The sequence below is a fragment of the Zea mays genome, chromosome 5, assembly GCF_902167145.1.
Source record: "Zea mays cultivar B73 chromosome 5, Zm-B73-REFERENCE-NAM-5.0, whole genome shotgun sequence".
NCBI classification, from domain to species: domain Eukaryota; kingdom Viridiplantae; phylum Streptophyta; class Magnoliopsida; order Poales; family Poaceae; genus Zea; species Zea mays.
Window position 1 is genome coordinate 6,279,494 of NC_050100.1, and position 17,094 is coordinate 6,296,587.

Genomic DNA, 17,094 nt, shown 5'->3' on the forward strand with positions numbered 1-17,094 from the left:
AAATCTACAGCAATGCAACACGGACGTGAAGCGAGCACGTTCGGAGCAGATCAAAGGGTACCTCTCCTGGCCGGTGGTGTCCCAAATCTAGGCCTTGATGACCTTGCCATCGACCTGGAGACTGCGGGTGGCAAACTCGATGCCGATGGTGGACTTGGACTCGAGGCTAAACTCATTCTTGGTGAAGCGGGAGAGGAGGTTGGACTGGCATTGGAGAAGAAGGGATGAATGATGGAAAGATAAGGGTAGATTCACGGATTAAGATAAAAAAATATTACTTTCTAGAGTAAAGCCGTAGGAAGTTACGTAACTTCCTAGAGACTGTACATGTACTCTAGAAAGTTACTTAACTTTCTAGAGGAAGCCGTAGGAAGTTAGTGGCTTGTTTGACTGGTCAAAAGCTAAAATTTAACTTCCTAGAGGAGGCTGTAGGAAGTTAGCAGGGGCGGCTAACTTCCTAGAGTAGGTCGTAGGAAGTTAGCAAGGGAAGCTAACTTTCTAGAGGAGGATGTAGGAAGTTAGCAACTCGTTTGACCGCACACGCGGATAAGCAGCTGAAAGCTAACTTCCTAGAGGAGGCCATAGGAAGTTAGCAGGGGCATCTAACTTTTTAGAGTAAGCTGTAGGAAGTTAGCAGGAGGGGCTAACTTTCTAGAGCAGGCCATAGAAAGTTAGGAATTCGTTTGACCATACACGTTGGTTAGCATGTGAAAGCTAACTTTCTACAACTTTTATAAAAAACCGTAGGAAGTTATGTTTATTTTCTAGAGCTACCGGTTGCCTCTCGTAAATTATTTATTTCCTACGGTTTGTTATAAAAGTTGTACGAAGTTAAAAAAACAATAAAAAGTTTATGTTTTTGGTGTAGTGATAACATTATTTCTTATGTTAGCACTAACTAAATGAAGTGGTGATGTATCAACTCTTTGTATTACACAAACCAAATAAAAAAGTAAGGATTAGGAAGATAATATACTAGCTTATTTCTCAAACCAAACACCTATAAATAACTCATTCCGATTGCCAAATATGCCCTAATTAGCCTAATACTTGCATATATTGATCGTACTCCTTCTGTCAAACATAGACCCGGTATGTTTCCTGCCTTATTTGTTAGAAACTCATTCTGGGATTTCATTATTAGCTAAACACCTCCTGAATTTTGTTAGATTTTGTACCGGAATCTTACGATCTCTCTGTAACTTGGTAATAGGATTTGTTTTGGATTTTATGTAGTATCCAGTTTCTCAAAAATGTCATAAGAACTTCTGGCGTTCAATACTTGTTCACGAATAAAAGTATTTCTAAATCCAGTCTCAACGAACTTACGTCGTCCATGCTTCCAAGACTGTCAGATATTAGAAACATTGATTCAGTCCGGATCTAAAGCACGTTGTGCCTTTGTTAGATCTGTGCCTTTGTTAGATCGTGTTGACCTAAGCCTGACTCATTTATTTGAACTACATAAAATTCAAATGCTACAACCATATAAAATCTATAATTTACTAAATTAAAGTTATTAGGCAATGCTATCATTATTTAACCACATAAAAGTTCAAATATTACAACAATATAAAGTTTATAGCTTACTAAATTAAAAAATATAGGCTTCATTGGACCCGGTGACCGTAGTTTAAAAATTTAGGTTATATCAGTCTGGTCCATATTATTTACTATCAGACCGTAGTTTAGGCTCGTAATAGACCGTGCTCATGCTAACTAAAAAGTCTGGCCTACGTTCCCATAGCTACTCACAATCATGAATAAGCCCATTTCGCCACGTGTATTATTTCCTCCCCGGTGACCGTGAAGGCGTCCGGGATCACGTGCGAATCCACGACGCGCCACCAGCCTACCACCGGTGACCGGCCGGCCGCACTTCGCTACCTGTCACCGCCGGCGGAAATGGCACACGTTTCTCAGTTCTCACGCCTTGACGCGCGCAGCCGACGGACAACTGCTTTCTTCCCCCTCCAGCCCTCCCACTATTTTAAACGGACCCGAGGCTCAGTACAGAGCACTGACACGCTCGCCTAATTATAACCACACCGCCTAGCGCCACTCCCCACGTCACTCGCTGTCTGTTGTAGCACCGCACCAGTCTTCGCCGCCGGTCCGCGGGCAGATCAAGAGATGGCCACGGCGATTTACCTCTCCTCCCCGGCGGCGCCGTCGTCGTGTGCCCGCCAGCGGCGGCAGACTACCAGGGCGACCGCGTCGGCGACGGACCGTCCGCGCGAGGTCGTGTCCCCGAAGCGTCGGCTCCCGCTGCGGAAGGTGCCGGGCGACTACGGGCCGCCGGTGCTGGGCGCGATCCGCGACCGGTTCGAGTACTTCTACGGGCCCGGCGGCCGCGACGGGTTCTTCACCTCCCGCGTGCGCGCGCACGGCTCCACCGTGGTGCGGCTCAACATGCCGCCGGGCCCCTTCGTGGCGCGCGACCCGCGCGTGGTGGCGCTCCTCGACGCCGCCTCGTTCCCGGTGCTCTTCGACACCTCGCTCGTCGACAAGACGGACCTCTTCACGGGAACCTTCATGCCGTCCACCGAGCTCACCGGCGGCTACCGCGTGCTCTCGTACCTCGACCCCGCCGAGCCCAACCACGGGCCGCTCAAGACGCTCCTCTTCTACCTCCTGTCGCACCGGCGGCAGCACGTGATCCCCAAGTTCCGCGAGGTGTACGGCGACCTCTTCGGCCTCATGGAGAACGAGCTCGCCAGGGTCGGCAAGGCCGACTTCGGCCACTACAACGACGCCGCCGCCTTCTCCTTCCTCTGCCAGGCGCTGCTGGGGCGCGACCCCGCCGAGTCCGCGCTCCAGGGCGACGGGCCCAAGCTGATCACCAAGTGGGTGCTGTTCCAGCTCAGCCCGCTGCTCAGCCTCGGCCTGCCCAAGCACGTGGAGGACTCCCTGCTCCACTCGTTCCGCCTCCCGCCGGCGCTGGTCAAGAAGGACTACGACCGGCTGGCCGACTTCTTCCGCGACGCGGCCAGGAGGGTGGTCGACGAGGGAGAGCGCCTCGGGGTCGCGCGGGAGGAGGCGGTGCACAACATCCTCTTCGCCATGTGCTTCAACTCCTTCGGCGGCATGAAGATCCTGTTCCCGTCGCTCGTCAAGTGGCTGGGCCGCGCCGGCGGGCGCGCGCACGGCCGGCTGGCGACGGAGGTACGCGACGCCGTGCGCGCGCACGGCGGCGAGGTGACTATGAAGGCGCTGGCGGAGATGCCGCTGGTGAAGTCGGCCGTGTACGAGGCGCTGCGCATCGAGCCCCCCGTGGCGATGCAGTACGGCCGCGCCAAGCAGGACATGGTGGTGGAGAGCCACGACTATGGCTTCGAGGTGCGCGAGGGGGAGATGCTCTTCGGCTACCAGCCCATGGCCACCAAGGACCCGCGCGTCTTCGCGCGCGCCGAGGAGTACGTGCCCGACAGGTTCCTCGGCGAGGACGGCGCGCAGCTGCTCCGCCACGTCGTCTGGTCCAACGGCCCCGAGACGGCGTCGCCCACGCTGCAAGACAAGCAGTGCGCTGGCAAGGACTTCGTCGTGCTCATCGCTCGCCTCCTCGTCGCCGAGCTCTTCCTCCGCTACGACTCCTTTGACGTCCAGGTCGGCGCCTCCGCGCTGGGGTCGTCGGTGACCATCACCTCGCTCAAGAAAGCCACCTTCTGAGCTCTGATGGACCGCCCGTCAAAGTCGCCGGAGGCTGGCACGTGCACTTTTTTTTCACCGTAGAATATACTGCATCGTACTTGTCTGCCCCCATCCCTCTCAATATTTTTCTAGCGCTTTGATGTGATCATCAGGTATAACAAAATGCCTATTCTTAGTAAAACGAGAGACCGTTTTTTTTTCAGGCAAATTTGATAGCGAACTGAGGGAGACATGCACATACTGTTCATGTTGCTTAGGTACTGTTCGGTTATTCCTGTAGGAGATGGGATTGAGAAAATTTGTAAAAGGTTTTCAACGGATTTAAACCTATCGATCTCCTTTAATCTATATAGAATGTATGAATTGGGATGAAAATGATCAGAACCTAAAATGACCTCATCCGCTGCTATAAATCAGGCCGTTGGGCTTGCAAATTATTGGGAGCAGATTAACGCCAAACCTACCAACACTTGATTCTCTTGTGGTCCATGGGGTGGATGTGGATTAGTTGTTGCATTATTATTGCTTTATAAACCTTCTATGATTCTTTATAGCATTTGCGTTGGCAACCAAAGTTGGTTTCATGTCGCTTGCAGATGAAGAAGAAGCTGAGAAGTGATCGAACTGATATTGGCCGATCGTCCTTGATCGAATCTTGCATTTCTTCCTTGGAATACACAAATTTTAAATGCTACCACATGTACTAAGCGCGGAAAATGTTCGATTTCCGCGAGCTTGGGGGACAGGGTTCCTACACTTAAAATACGAGGCCGGCCCGTCACCTCATGAAATAGGAGGCCATGGAGAACTCTAGCTCCTAGAATATATGTCAACAGGGCTTAAAAGCGTAATGATTCCATACCACACCTTCGGGGAGGCAACTAAAATGAACAGGCAACCAGACATCGCCGACGGAATTGCCTCACCGAACAGTTCCACAATTCACTGGCAACTTCTCATAAAGCGGTACGCACTAGCAAAGATTCTTCCACCACATCAAAAATCAACCAAACCAAAAGGGCAAAACGGCAGATGAGAAGCTTGGAATTTAATTGTTAGAACAAAAATGGCACATAGCAAGCAACATGCGTAACCACCCTAGCAGACCTGAATTGACAGATATCTGACTCTTAGCAGCCAAAGTATCAGTTGCAAATAAAAAATAAAAATCCGATTCATGCATTCAAGGGTTAGGTATCAATGCCGCCACGAGCAATTCCACCCAGTTTGGCAACCCCAAAAATGGAGTTGCCAAATTAGCCCTAAGTGTGAACTCTTTACCAGCTCTGCAACTCGCCTTCCTGGATGTACACAAACGCCTGCAACTCACATTCCTGGATACTTCTGGTACACGGTCTAATGTAAGAAAGCGTTCAACATCCTCGATTCTACTCAACATTTTCCATGTTGGCAACTTCATCTATAAAATTGAGGCAAAAATAAACAACTTTATGAACAAACAGAACAGGTCACAAGAAGGTCGCGGTTAATGTTGGAACCGACACAAGTTAGATCAAGAAACAAAAAACATGTTGGGGGTAACACCAAACTCTACTGTAAGATAAAAGAACTCCAGCTGAAATCAGGGTCAACAGTCAGACAAACATTACCTCAATAACAATAACATGTGGCAGGCAAATAACAAACTCTACTAACAGATAAACAAGTTATAGCTGAAATCATGGTCAATGGTTCTCGGACTTGTATTGGAATGTTTCAAAAACTAGGATGTCTACAATGGAATGGATCTAGTTAACCTTGTCTTCAACCAATCATCTATATTCAGTCTCTAGATAATTGAGCAAGCATACCTACTCCATTTTATAATTAAAAAAAAAAACAAGTGCTTATGCTATTTGCTAGCACCACTACCAAAGAATTTCCGCATCCCAACTCTAAGACTTTCTATTGTGGCCGTCAGTTATGCAAAAGGCATAGAAGATACGAAACCTCATCAGATTGCACCACAGACCAGCATTTTGATCATCAAGTTGTTGCTTTCTTTAATACTGAACCATGGGCCACATGTAATGATGTGCTATTGGACCACTCCAGTTGCCTTGTTCATTTTGGTAACATGGCACCATAGTATGCTAACAGACAAAGCCTTCAAACCCATCAATAAATTGACAATTGATTAATGGCTATTACTAACGTCGATGAAGTTGGCTAGGATTATCAGATTTACGCAGTCCAATAGTCACTGGTAGCTGTAAATCTTCAATAATACAATTGTTCAGAACCAGAATAATTCAGAATTTGCGAAAACAATCAAACATTTTGTGCTAACAATATTCTTTAACTGAAATTACAAGCTTTCAGGAAAGGATAGCTGCTAAACTCAGACATAGGATCTGTAAACAAAAAAACTCAGCCGGTAGGGAAGATCTGTAAACAAAAGAAGATAAAGATAACTTCCATAGTAGGAGCATTACCTTTAAAAATAAGGCTCATTTGGGTATCTAGTTATCTATAACAACGTTTCAAAGAAGTTTCGCACATACAGAATATTTCAGTAAATCCGATGCTATAGAATACATAAGCTCGATTTCTTTTGGAAATGCTATTTATAGCCAGAATCATTGAATGCAAGTGAATCGTTTGAATTTGTAGCCAATGACAACACAGAAACACATTATAAAACATAGAGCTCCCTTTCCAGTAACAAAACTGACTTACCAGATCATAATTCAACACTAAAAGATGGACATATCAGGTGGTGGTCCATAAACTGATTTCCACGACAAGGGAACAATCCACCCATTTGACCCATTTCCTGTATGCGCACAGAAAAATTCATTAAGGCTACACAAACATTTCTTATGATGACAGGATGCCTAGAAACAGCATTTCCAAAAGAATTGAAACTAGAGGGGCAATTTAAAGGGGTAAAGCACTTAAGCACAATACTTTAATAGTTTTAATAGATCGAAATACACTTCTCGGAACAAGTGTTAAGGCGATATAGAAATGTACCATGGAATTTCTCAGGGCAATGACCTAGAAGTTTGCTTACTTCCTCAGCTAACTGGAAAGCTTCTGGTATGTTGTCGCCTTCTGAGCAGTAGCACGGTACACAAGAAACTTTCAAGCCTTTAGCCTATCACAAATAAAGAGATATCAAAACACCGACTCATCTTTCGAAGCAATAAAATCTTTTGAATCTGAAACAAAATCAGACACCTTGCAGGCATAGAATAGTGCTGCAAATGTAAGCTCGCATAATAATCATTTATTGTCCTCTCATCAGTATCATCATCCATATCTTCTGAAAGATGACCGCCCTCAACTAGGCTAGCAAGACAATTCCAATGTTTCTGGGATGGATTGTAATCCTCAAGCTTCTTCCACCCCCAATTTCTCATATTCTGGATCAGAACCATCTTCGTTGCAACTTGAAAGGTAATACATCTGCATGTCACTACATTATAAAACATTGTTAATTAATGATATCAACATTGACAGAGAATCAATACTATAGTATAACTGCTGAAGTTGGACATTTCAGTTACCTGGATGCATCAATTATCCTCCTCTTTTCAGAATCTAAACTTGAAATAATAACAATATGGTTCTTTCCTGATGCTGCTTAAGAAATCAGCAGCATTTTTGCAAATGAAACCATCATTCCCTATATCGGCAACAAAAAATTAACATATTCACGAAAGTCAGGAATATGCACTGAGACCACAAGACTAAACTAAAGGTACTGAAAATTAACATTGTAACTTTGATTGAAATAGCAATAGTTATGTTGCTGACTTTGACAAAGTCGTGTTCAATCAAAGAATATAGATATCCAAAAGAAATCAGTTATGACCTATAAGTTCGCAACTCACGTGGTGTGAAGTTAACAACACAAAGCAAATTAATGTCTTCGTGTAATTTAACAATGCAAGACGGAATATATTTGTCAGATACAGTGGCGCACTGGCGCTAATGTTGCATCTATTTTCCTTGTCCCAACTAAAAGGCATTTACACAAGAAAAATCTGTATCCGTTGGATTGAAGTAAACAGGGTCCAATCACCACCACACAACTAAAGACTGAGATCAACATACTGTAATAGCTGGAGACCTTTGCTGAATGAAAGACAGCCCATGAGATGTAGATTCATAAGCTGCCAAGACGAAGAGAGAAGGCGGTCAGTATAGATTGTGTATCAACATTACACACACTGACTTGACGTATGTTCATAGAACTTAGGGGTCTAAGTAGATTATAAACTAAAAAATGCAAAGGGCCATTGTAGTCCAACTGGAACTCAGTAGGTTACTCCATCAGACAACTTGTGCGCGCATCAGAATTGTTTGCAGCGCCAGCAGAGCGCTAATATATTTCACCGAACAGTTGGTGCTCAGGGAATAAAGATACTGATAACGGAAGGAGCGCAAGCAAGCAGCTGAGCTGAAACAGTACACCAAACAGGAGGTACGAATAGCACAGGGTGATAACAAGGATCGAGCACCCAACCTTCGTGAGCGAGTGCGAGGTCCCCGACGGCGTCAGGGCCGAAGGCGTCGTTGCCCCACCACGTTGAGGTAGGCCACCCGCCTCGCCCTCGTCAAGGATACCAGAAGGTCTACGGCGAGCTGCCCCACGTTGCCAATCGATATCGCTGGCTGCAGCCGGGTGATTCGGAGACCAAATGTAATCGTAGGGCATCGGTTAAAACTACTAAAAACTCGATTCCAGGCAGCAATAATCAGTGGTAGGTCGCAGCGTTAGGGCTTGAAACCATGATGAGCGTGGGGTAGGAAGGCGAGAAGGATTCATTCTCTAAAGGCGAACTCCATTCCGGCGGGCGGGCGGGCGGGCAGCGGTGCAGGGATCTCGGGCTCGGCGGCTGCCGAACGAAAGTTTTCTCTGCCTTAATGGAGAAGCTGAATGACACTGAGCAATAGTATAGTAGATAGACTCGTTTCACTCTTTCAGGCTATGTTGGACCGTGGATTCGAGCTGCAAGGGAATTTGGGCCCAACTGAGCCTGTCAAATTTGGGCCTACTGCCCATCTCGCTTTCGACTCTTCAGAAGCGACAGCCATGTCGACGGGGTATTCAACAAAAAAACACATCACAACCTGTCAACCTGCGTCCTGCTCACAGATCGATCTCATTCCATGCCGTACGTGCCGAACATAAAACCTGGCTACTTGACCAATGGTTAGCTGAACCAACGTACAAAACCCCCAAAAAGAAAAAAAAACAAAGCACCATCTATTCTCTTTTAGGGCATTTGTCACATGTATTTCAGGCTAAATAATCCCTCCGGGCGCTCCAGGATCCAGTACCGCCTCCCGAGCGAGATCTCCAGGTTCGGCGCGTGAATGTCGTCCGTCAAGTGCTCCAGGCTAGCGAGCGACGGAGAAGAGCTCGCCGGGCTTGAGCAGCTTGTAGCGAGGGGGTCAACGACGACACTCGCGCGCAGTCCCATGGCTGCTACCTGACCGTTTGCCTCTTCATGATGATGAGTCTCCTGATCCATCGATTGTCACGATAAAATACATTACGTTACATGGGTATAAGTATATAGTATTATACTTTATCCAATGACCAATGACCAAGGGATTGGTACTTATGTGGCCAAGCAACGCTATCCCATACATGTTTAATATCTTTGTTTTTTATCTTAAGAAACATATAATTTCAGAGAACAATGGTATACGCTCTCTCAGAAATTAGCATATTAATTTGCTGCTTCTCATGGCATACACGTACTTAACCAGCGCCAACTCACATTTGTATATAGATAACTCTTGCGTATATATACGTGCATGGATGTGTTGTGTGTACGTACCTGATGAGTATCTTGAAGCACCGGCGGTGAGAAATTATGTTGCTGACACCGGTGCAACGAGTCAACAACAATTGCAACACCTTTTTCCGGCACCGCTGGCGCGTCGTCGTCAGTCCTGCAGTTCCTGCGTGCTCGACAGATTAATTAACAGCGCTCTCATCAGTTATTCCATGCAGTAGTCCCAGGTCAGTAGTGCTATAGTAGTAGCACAGATCGTTATATATAAAAACTGTGAGCTGAACTGTTAGTCATTAGTCCCTGGTCACAAAGATGCAGGGCTAACAGTAACAACAGTCTCAGCATGCTGCACACAGAACATAATAAAATATATATAGGGTATATTTTTTCTACGCACATAACGTGGCGTGGGTAGTATTCAATTAATTCGACCCATCGCGCGCTACAGCAAGTATATATACCATACTTTGGATTCTAACGCTTGTTTGCATTGCAGTGGCAGACATGCATGCACGGACAATCCTTCCGTATTTCCTTGTAGCCTTGCTCCGAGCTGTGTTAGTGTGTTAAATTAACGTACAGTGGAGGCTCTGGGGTCTGATCTGCTCGTCTCTGTAACTACTGTACGTAGCAGATGGGAACATGCGTGCATGCCTTGATTTGTCCCTACTCCCTACCAGCAGTACCAGGCCTCCGGTACACAGACATGAACAGGAAGAAGCTGCTGGGACTGGGACACCACCAGGTCAACAAAACCTGGAGCACTGTCTCGCTGTTTTCTCGACCGGCCGATCCATATTTGCATGCATGAGCACTGAACATAACCAGAACAACAGAGCCAATACAACAGCACTGTCGCTAGCTAGGCCTACATGTCTACTTGCATATATATCTGCCAGCCCCAGCAATGCAATGCATCGATCCCCTGTGTGCATCCTATCGATCTGTAGCGCATATAATAGTAGCGATGAAGCTGATCATTAGGAGTTCGATCCATCTCCATATATACGATCCAGCTGAATCATATATAAATAGTGCGCAGGTACATATAGCTGTCCTTGAGGCTTTTGAACTAACTCTGAGGTAGGTGGGTGGATTGACCATGGTCGATTGCGTCAGATGAACGGTAGTCCTGGCCAGGAGAGAGAGAGAGAGAGAGTGTGTGTGTGTGACAGGGATGGAGAGCACATCGGCGGCACGGACGATGGCTGCTGCTTGGGCTACGGAGATGCGGCCGCGGACAACCAGATGGGTGCGCGTGGATGCGTGACGACACGCGGAAGAGGTCGGCTGGGGGACATATCGGCTACAGCGAAAACACTAGTTGTCGCTCAGTCCATGCCTGGGATAAACTACTAGTACTCCTACTCCGGCTTCTATCAGGAAAAAAAAATAGAGGGTGCAGGAGAAAGGGAAGCTATGCAGACATCTTTCTTCTCTACTATATATATGACACTGTAATATTGAGTATTGGTCAGCTCAAGAAAAAAGTTAGACGATGGGTTTTGTTTTATAAGGGTAAACTGCTATACACGATCTTAATGAGTGTTTATTTAGGATTATAATATATCCAAATTATATAATTAATCCAACAAATTTTAAACTAACACAAGTTTAAAATTTGTTAGATTAACAAACACCCCCTAGTATAGGCATGCCGCATGCGCCTGTGCAGAATGCGTGGTGGATTGTTTGCCATTTACTTCCCTCCAAAACCACAAGTGATTCAAACCTAGATATGTTCCTCTAAAAAAACTAATTAATATCAATTCATAATATTGGGATAGAGTATTGGACAGCTGACCTTTTTACACCTAACGTATTCACCGGTCTATCTACATGCATGCATCCAGAGTTAACTATACAACGGGCCCATTTGCTGCATCTAAATATTCTTAAGCACTCCGTTTTTGCTGCTTTGGATCAGACTCGACGACGTGAAGGTAGCTGGGCACCAGAAGCATGGCAAACCAGATATAAGCTAGCTAGTGAGGGACTGTTCGTTTTTTTTACTCTCAGTACATATGGATTAGGTGGGATTGGTGGGTTTCAATCTCGAACAAGTCAAAATCTTTTATAATTTTGACTAATTCCATCCAATCCACGTAGGATAGAGTCATGGCTAGTATAATATTGCTTTGAATAGAATGATAGAATCCAATCTGATTCTTGAATATATATGTCATCTTTTGATGATACATATTGCTATACGCCAACGGTTTTAAGATCATCTCATGTAATGCCACGTGTAATTTATTTTATGATGCGTGGAGCTAAAAAGGGTGAAAGAAAATAAATATACAGGGCATTACCATTAGTATAAAGAAGCTTTATAGTAACGGGTCTAAAGCTATTTGTACTGGCGTCTATCAGTGCCGCCAGTGTTAGAGGCGAGTGGAATTCGACATTTTCACTGGCGGTTATTTTAGAACCGTCATTGAAAATACTATTTTCACTGGCCGATTTCTTAAAAAAAATCGGCAGTAAAAATATCATATCCACTGACGGTTGATTAAGCAAACCGCAAGTGAAAATATTATTCCACTGACGATTTGCTTAATAAAATCGCTAGTGGTTGTGTTAAGTGAACCGCCAGTGAAAATATATCATTTTCACTAGCAGTTATGTTGAGTGAACCGCCAGTTAAAATATGTTTTCACTGGCGATTCCTTAAGCCGGCCTGTCTGTTTATTTTTCACTAGCACGTGGTAACTGAAACCTGCAGTAAAAATTTATACGTACCGCCAACTTAGAACTCTTTTCTACTAGTGTACTGCTTCATGAACCAACCGCCTTGTAAGAATGTAGGACTATTGAGGCATTCTTTCACTACATGGGTTGTTGTTGCCATATGACTTACAATGTTCATCGCATAAATAAATTAGGATCGATGATTGCATTACGGTTGGACAACATAAAAGACAACCTATGCATCGTGGTTATGTGACTATATGAATCGTGTCGTCTATATATATGAGACAGCACAAATATACTTTTGCATACACTTAGGCTTTCTGTTATTTAATTTACAAATGTTAAAAAATCTCCCACTTGACGTGATTTATTTGCGGAGGAAATAATGTCAAACATTTAAAAAACAAAGAAAAGAATGCCGAACACAATCACGTTTCATACACTGTGTCTCACAAGCCGTATATTAGTATTAGATAAATTCAGTAAAAAGATGTAATTTGACCAAGGCTATCAAAGTCCGTAAGGGCTATATTATAGCTTATCTTATCAAATATTTTAAACTCCACTCTGTAAATAGTGTCATTTATAGTTCCGCGTCCCTTATTATTTTACCTTGTTTACTTGAGGCAGTCTAAGCAATTTCACTCATTTTCATTGATAAGTACTTTTACTCATCTTAATACTAGAGAGTTTGTAATGCTTATGCATTACCTTTTCAAAACAGTTGCATTTGAAGTAGGGAGCATAGTGAGACAGTCAGACCAACGTTATCTTTTGGTCAGCCAGCAGCAGAAGCGACTGTATAAGTGTCTAATAATGGGACAGCAGTAACAATAGCAAACAGATAATAAATTAAGCGATGAAGGTGACATGCAGACAGACCTCGGAGGCATGGGTGGAAGAGGTGACGGTGCTACGGCCAGTGGAGCAGTTGCTGCTGGCGCACAGAGGAAGTGAGCGGCGGAAGTAGTCGCCGTAGCAGGCGGCGCAGACCCCGCCGAAGGAGAGCCGCAGATCCCAACCATGTCGTCACATGCGGGCACTGGTACCACTACCACCCCACCTCTTCCTGGTGCTGCTGCTGCCGCCGCCGCCTTCTCTGTCGCCGTATTAGTCCTCTGCACCGGCGGCAACGCCTCGCCTGTGAACACAACGTTCGAACGATCGGCCATTACACTCCCGTCCGCCATGAAATAGCTAGGACTACGAAGTCCATGATCTACGCTAGCTAGCTTTGCGTAGATACATATAGTATATACCTGCAGCTATGTGCAATAGCGATGATCTGTCTGTGCTCTTCACTGTCCTGTACATCTGCAAATTAACCAATGGGACGCACGAGAGCGGTTAGTTCTGCGATGTTCTTGTGACATGATGATCTGGTTAGTTTTTTCTTCTGTCGTGTATGTGTAAATGTGTCTTGTTTGTGACTTGTCGTTCCATTGCGGCCAAGCTACCTAGATGCCATTCGTTTGTCACCTAGCACACTCGACCAAGATTCACCAGTGACAAACTGCTAGTTTAATCTACCAATAGTAAGAGCACCCACAGAAGTGGTGGAAAACACCGAAAAGGGCCATCATGCACCAAGATTCACCGAGCTTTTCTTTCTTAAATTGTTTGTGTGTGTATATATGGCGGTAGCTTTGCCCTTGTATGAAATGAAATTATACATAGTATATGAAAGATATATCCCGTTCTTCTGCACGCTACCTGAAGGTGGCTCTTGACATGCGCGAGCGTTAGATCCTTGACGTTCATCAGCTCCAGCACCGACTTCGGCGTCGCTCCTGCAGTCGGCAGTCAGCGACGTACGTACGGGCGGCCGCCACAAGAACGGATCGCGCGCGGAAGACAGCAGAAAAGACCGGCAGAGAATTTAGCACAGATAATAAGCTTACGCAGTTACGCAGAAGGGGAAGGGGAATGCAAGCATGCATATCGGATCATGCCGAGTGTTTAGCACAGCTAGCGCACGTGAATGGCATATCTGCTTACTCTCATGGCCGCCGAGGAGCTCGACGGCGTGCACGAAGCGCGCGTGGAGCGCGGTGGTCCAGCGCATCCGCGGCGCCCGGGAGCTTCGCTTCGATGGACCGTCAGGCGGGGAAGCCATGGCCGCGCGCTTGAACGCGCATCCCTGCGGCTGGAGGTGGCCACGCCGTCCGGCCGCGTCGTCGTCGTCGCTACGCGTCGGCGTGGCGAGCCCCAGGCTGAGGCCCGGAGGTTCCGCGCCGGGGCCGGGGCTAGGGTTTGCAAAGAACCCTACCTCGCCGCTTCCTTCAGCATACGACGTCGCCGTGCTTGGTTCTGTCGGCGGAGGAGGATTCGCCACGACCGCCGGTGCGTCAGATGCGGCGGCTGGCGGGCTTATCTGGAGGGAGAGATTCGGTAGGTTCCTGCTTTGCAGCATTGGAAGAGATCACGCAGATGGAAATAAGTCGACCACAGCGAGCGCGTTGCCGCTATTCTTCCACGATCAAATGGAGAACGGCCGGACACACCAAGTTCCTAGCAACCCGCTACTTCTTGCGATCTAGTGGTCGTATACTTTTGTCGAATCAAGCGGAGTCCATAGAGAGTGGAGAGTCGGAAGAGGAGTTATATCAGCAGCTGTCTGGTCCTGCTGGTGATCAAAGAAGAGGAAAGAAGGTAGTAGAGAGAGGGAAAGGAAAGGAGATGAGGAGAGAGATGGCAAAGTCAGGGCATAGTGGTACAGTCACTGAGAAAGAGAAAGAGGGAGAGGAGTGCGGATGGTGGATTTGAGCAGCAAAGTGGCAAGTGAAAAGGAGAGGGGGAAAGCAGAGGCTTGGAGCCTGCAGGCTAGGGGCGTAGTGATGAGGGGCAAAAGAAGATGTGGTGATTAGGTCATGAGTGGTTTATGATTTGGTCCCTTGGGAATGCTGCTTAAACAAGGGCAGTGTAGTATGTAAAGGTTTTGGAGGGCAGGGGTGTATTGTACTGGCACTTGAAGACTACACAGGTGCTCGTCCAGACCTTCATGTGCACTCTGACAAAGGGAGGTCACGTACTGAAGCCGTATGTGCGTGGTCTGAATGTTCAAAACGTAGTTCGTCTCTCGTACCATGATGTTTCAGGTGGATAAATTGTTTTGTACTCTATCTGTTGACTAGAAGTTTTTGGAAAAATGAGGTTTTCCCCAAAAACTAATTACTTCAATCGTTTTATAAGATATTTTTTGTTGGACTTTTAGATTTAAACAAGATATATCCAATTAAAAAGAAAGTAGAAAAATATTCTATAACGAGAAAATTAAAATATTCTATAATTTAGAATGAAGAAAGTAGAAAATAAACATATATTCACACTAGTACAGATGTTTATATTAGAGGCGACTGATATGTCTCTTCATCTTAGGCCTTATTTAGAAGCAACCTAATTTTTAAGAATCCAAGTTTTATCTTAGCTTTTATAAACTGGTTTATGAAAAAAAACTAGTATATGATGTTTGGAATCAATTTTCATAAACTGGTTTTAGCTAAGTGAGGCTAGTTTCTTGGTTTTTAATAAACTGGGAATCCAATTTCTATAAACTGGAATATAAATTTATATGTTTAGAACCACACTAGTTTTATAAATTAGTTTCTTAAAAATTGTGTACATCCAAATAGGCCATCATTCGCTTATAGTTTTCCACCAATGCAAAAAATGGGATATATAGAAGGAGTGCATGGCTATTCGCTTCGAATTGAAGCCGGTTATTTTTTTACTACTACGTACAGTTGTAATCTACATAGACAAAAAATAATGTAGAAGTAGTAGAAGCCGGTACAAATTAAAGTTAAACGAACATGCAATGTTGTTGACATATTCAGTGGTGCAAGGGGTGTCTTTATTGATAGTATCATGGGAAATTCTTGAATTAATGGAGCGCGTCCTTGTCGTTGAGGTGTAGTTTTTTAACAACCTTTCGGGTTTCTATGACAGTTCGACATATCGTGACCTAAGAGATGGCATCTTTGGTCATTGAAGGAGGACATCTTTGGTCATAGACAGTGGCGAAGCTAGACTGAACTAGAGAAGGGTGTATATACCTTGATGGCGCATAATAATAATTTATAGGTATTACATATATGTTGAAATTTTGGTCCAAACTACTAGATTTTTAAATTTTTATGGGTGCATATATGCACCTCTTAATTACTACATAGCTCCACCACTGGTCATAGACGAACGCAACTTGAGAACCTTGTGACCCATTGTAGATCATATCATACCTGGAAGGCTAAGTTAAGGACGTTTATCCCTTTGCCGCCACCGCCTCCTTTTCCCTTGATGATAGGCGTCAAGACTGCTATGATGATGCCAGTGAGGTAGCTTTAATTTCTAGCCCAACTATTTGGATGGTTGCAAGCACTTGCATTTTTCAGAGAGCATAACCGTACCAACCGTTCGTGTTGAGTTTCTCAAAATTGAAAAACAACTTGGCCAGGGAGAGAATTAATGATGACCGTAGATGGACTCGCCATAGCCCATAGAAGAGGTGGATGACTTATGTGTTGGCTCTAAATAGCACGAAAGAAATTAGATGGCGGATGGACTGAAATGCAGTGAACCTCTTAAGAGCTTGTTCAGTTAGAATGTGGATTGAGGGGATTGGAGAGAATTATATCTCCTCTAATCGCTCTCAATCCACTCCAAACCGAACAAACCTGAAGTTGTCGTCTACATGTTTATTCAGGGAAACAAACACCGCTGTCTTGGTTTACAAATTTAAATATAAGGAACGCTTGATTTGGTTGTTATATCTTTCTACCTTTATCCAAACCAAATAAAATATATCACTTATTTTTTAAGTATGACTAATAACCATATTTATACAGATAATATTACATATGATTAGAATCTAAACTATACTATTCTACACGATAAAACTAATTAAATGTCTCTTTTGTACACACTAGTAGTGGTCAAAGTTCAGGACCGGGTGACATATATAGGCATGCATGCTAGGTGCTAGCTAGGACAATAG

The 17,094-nt window shown here is 45.0% G+C and overlaps 2 protein-coding genes and 1 non-coding gene across 3 annotated transcripts; 1 reads left to right on the forward strand and 2 right to left on the reverse strand.

The window, feature by feature from the left end:
• The first annotated feature begins 1,257 nt into the window (after positions 1-1,257).
• LOC103625850 (allene oxide synthase 1, chloroplastic) lies at positions 1,258-4,026 on the forward strand. Its single transcript, XM_008646248.4, has one exon. It carries the CDS (start codon positions 2,134-2,136, stop codon positions 3,667-3,669), a length of 1,536 nt encoding a protein of 511 aa, XP_008644470.1. The 5' UTR covers positions 1,258-2,133; the 3' UTR covers positions 3,670-4,026.
• Positions 4,027-5,899: 1,873 nt separating this feature from the next.
• LOC100217035 (proteasome assembly chaperone 2) lies at positions 5,900-8,373 on the reverse strand (the record flags this gene model as incomplete). The annotated part of the gene is made up of 6 exons (XR_002262139.1): positions 5,900-6,427; positions 6,628-6,751; positions 6,835-7,072; positions 7,164-7,282; positions 7,714-7,772; positions 8,126-8,373. It is a non-coding gene; the product is annotated as a proteasome assembly chaperone 2 (transcript).
• Positions 8,374-8,731: 358 nt separating this feature from the next.
• On the reverse strand, positions 8,732-14,939 carry LOC109939610 (probable transcription factor GLK2). Its single transcript, XM_020537852.2, has 6 exons — positions 14,100-14,939; positions 13,815-13,891; positions 13,361-13,415; positions 12,984-13,242; positions 9,450-9,573; positions 8,732-9,128 (listed from the first exon to the last, which is right to left on the reverse strand). Exons 1-6 carry the CDS (start codon positions 14,512-14,514, stop codon positions 8,892-8,894), a joined length of 1,167 nt encoding a protein of 388 aa, XP_020393441.1. The 5' UTR covers positions 14,515-14,939; the 3' UTR covers positions 8,732-8,891.
• Positions 14,940-17,094: the final 2,155 nt, after the last annotated feature.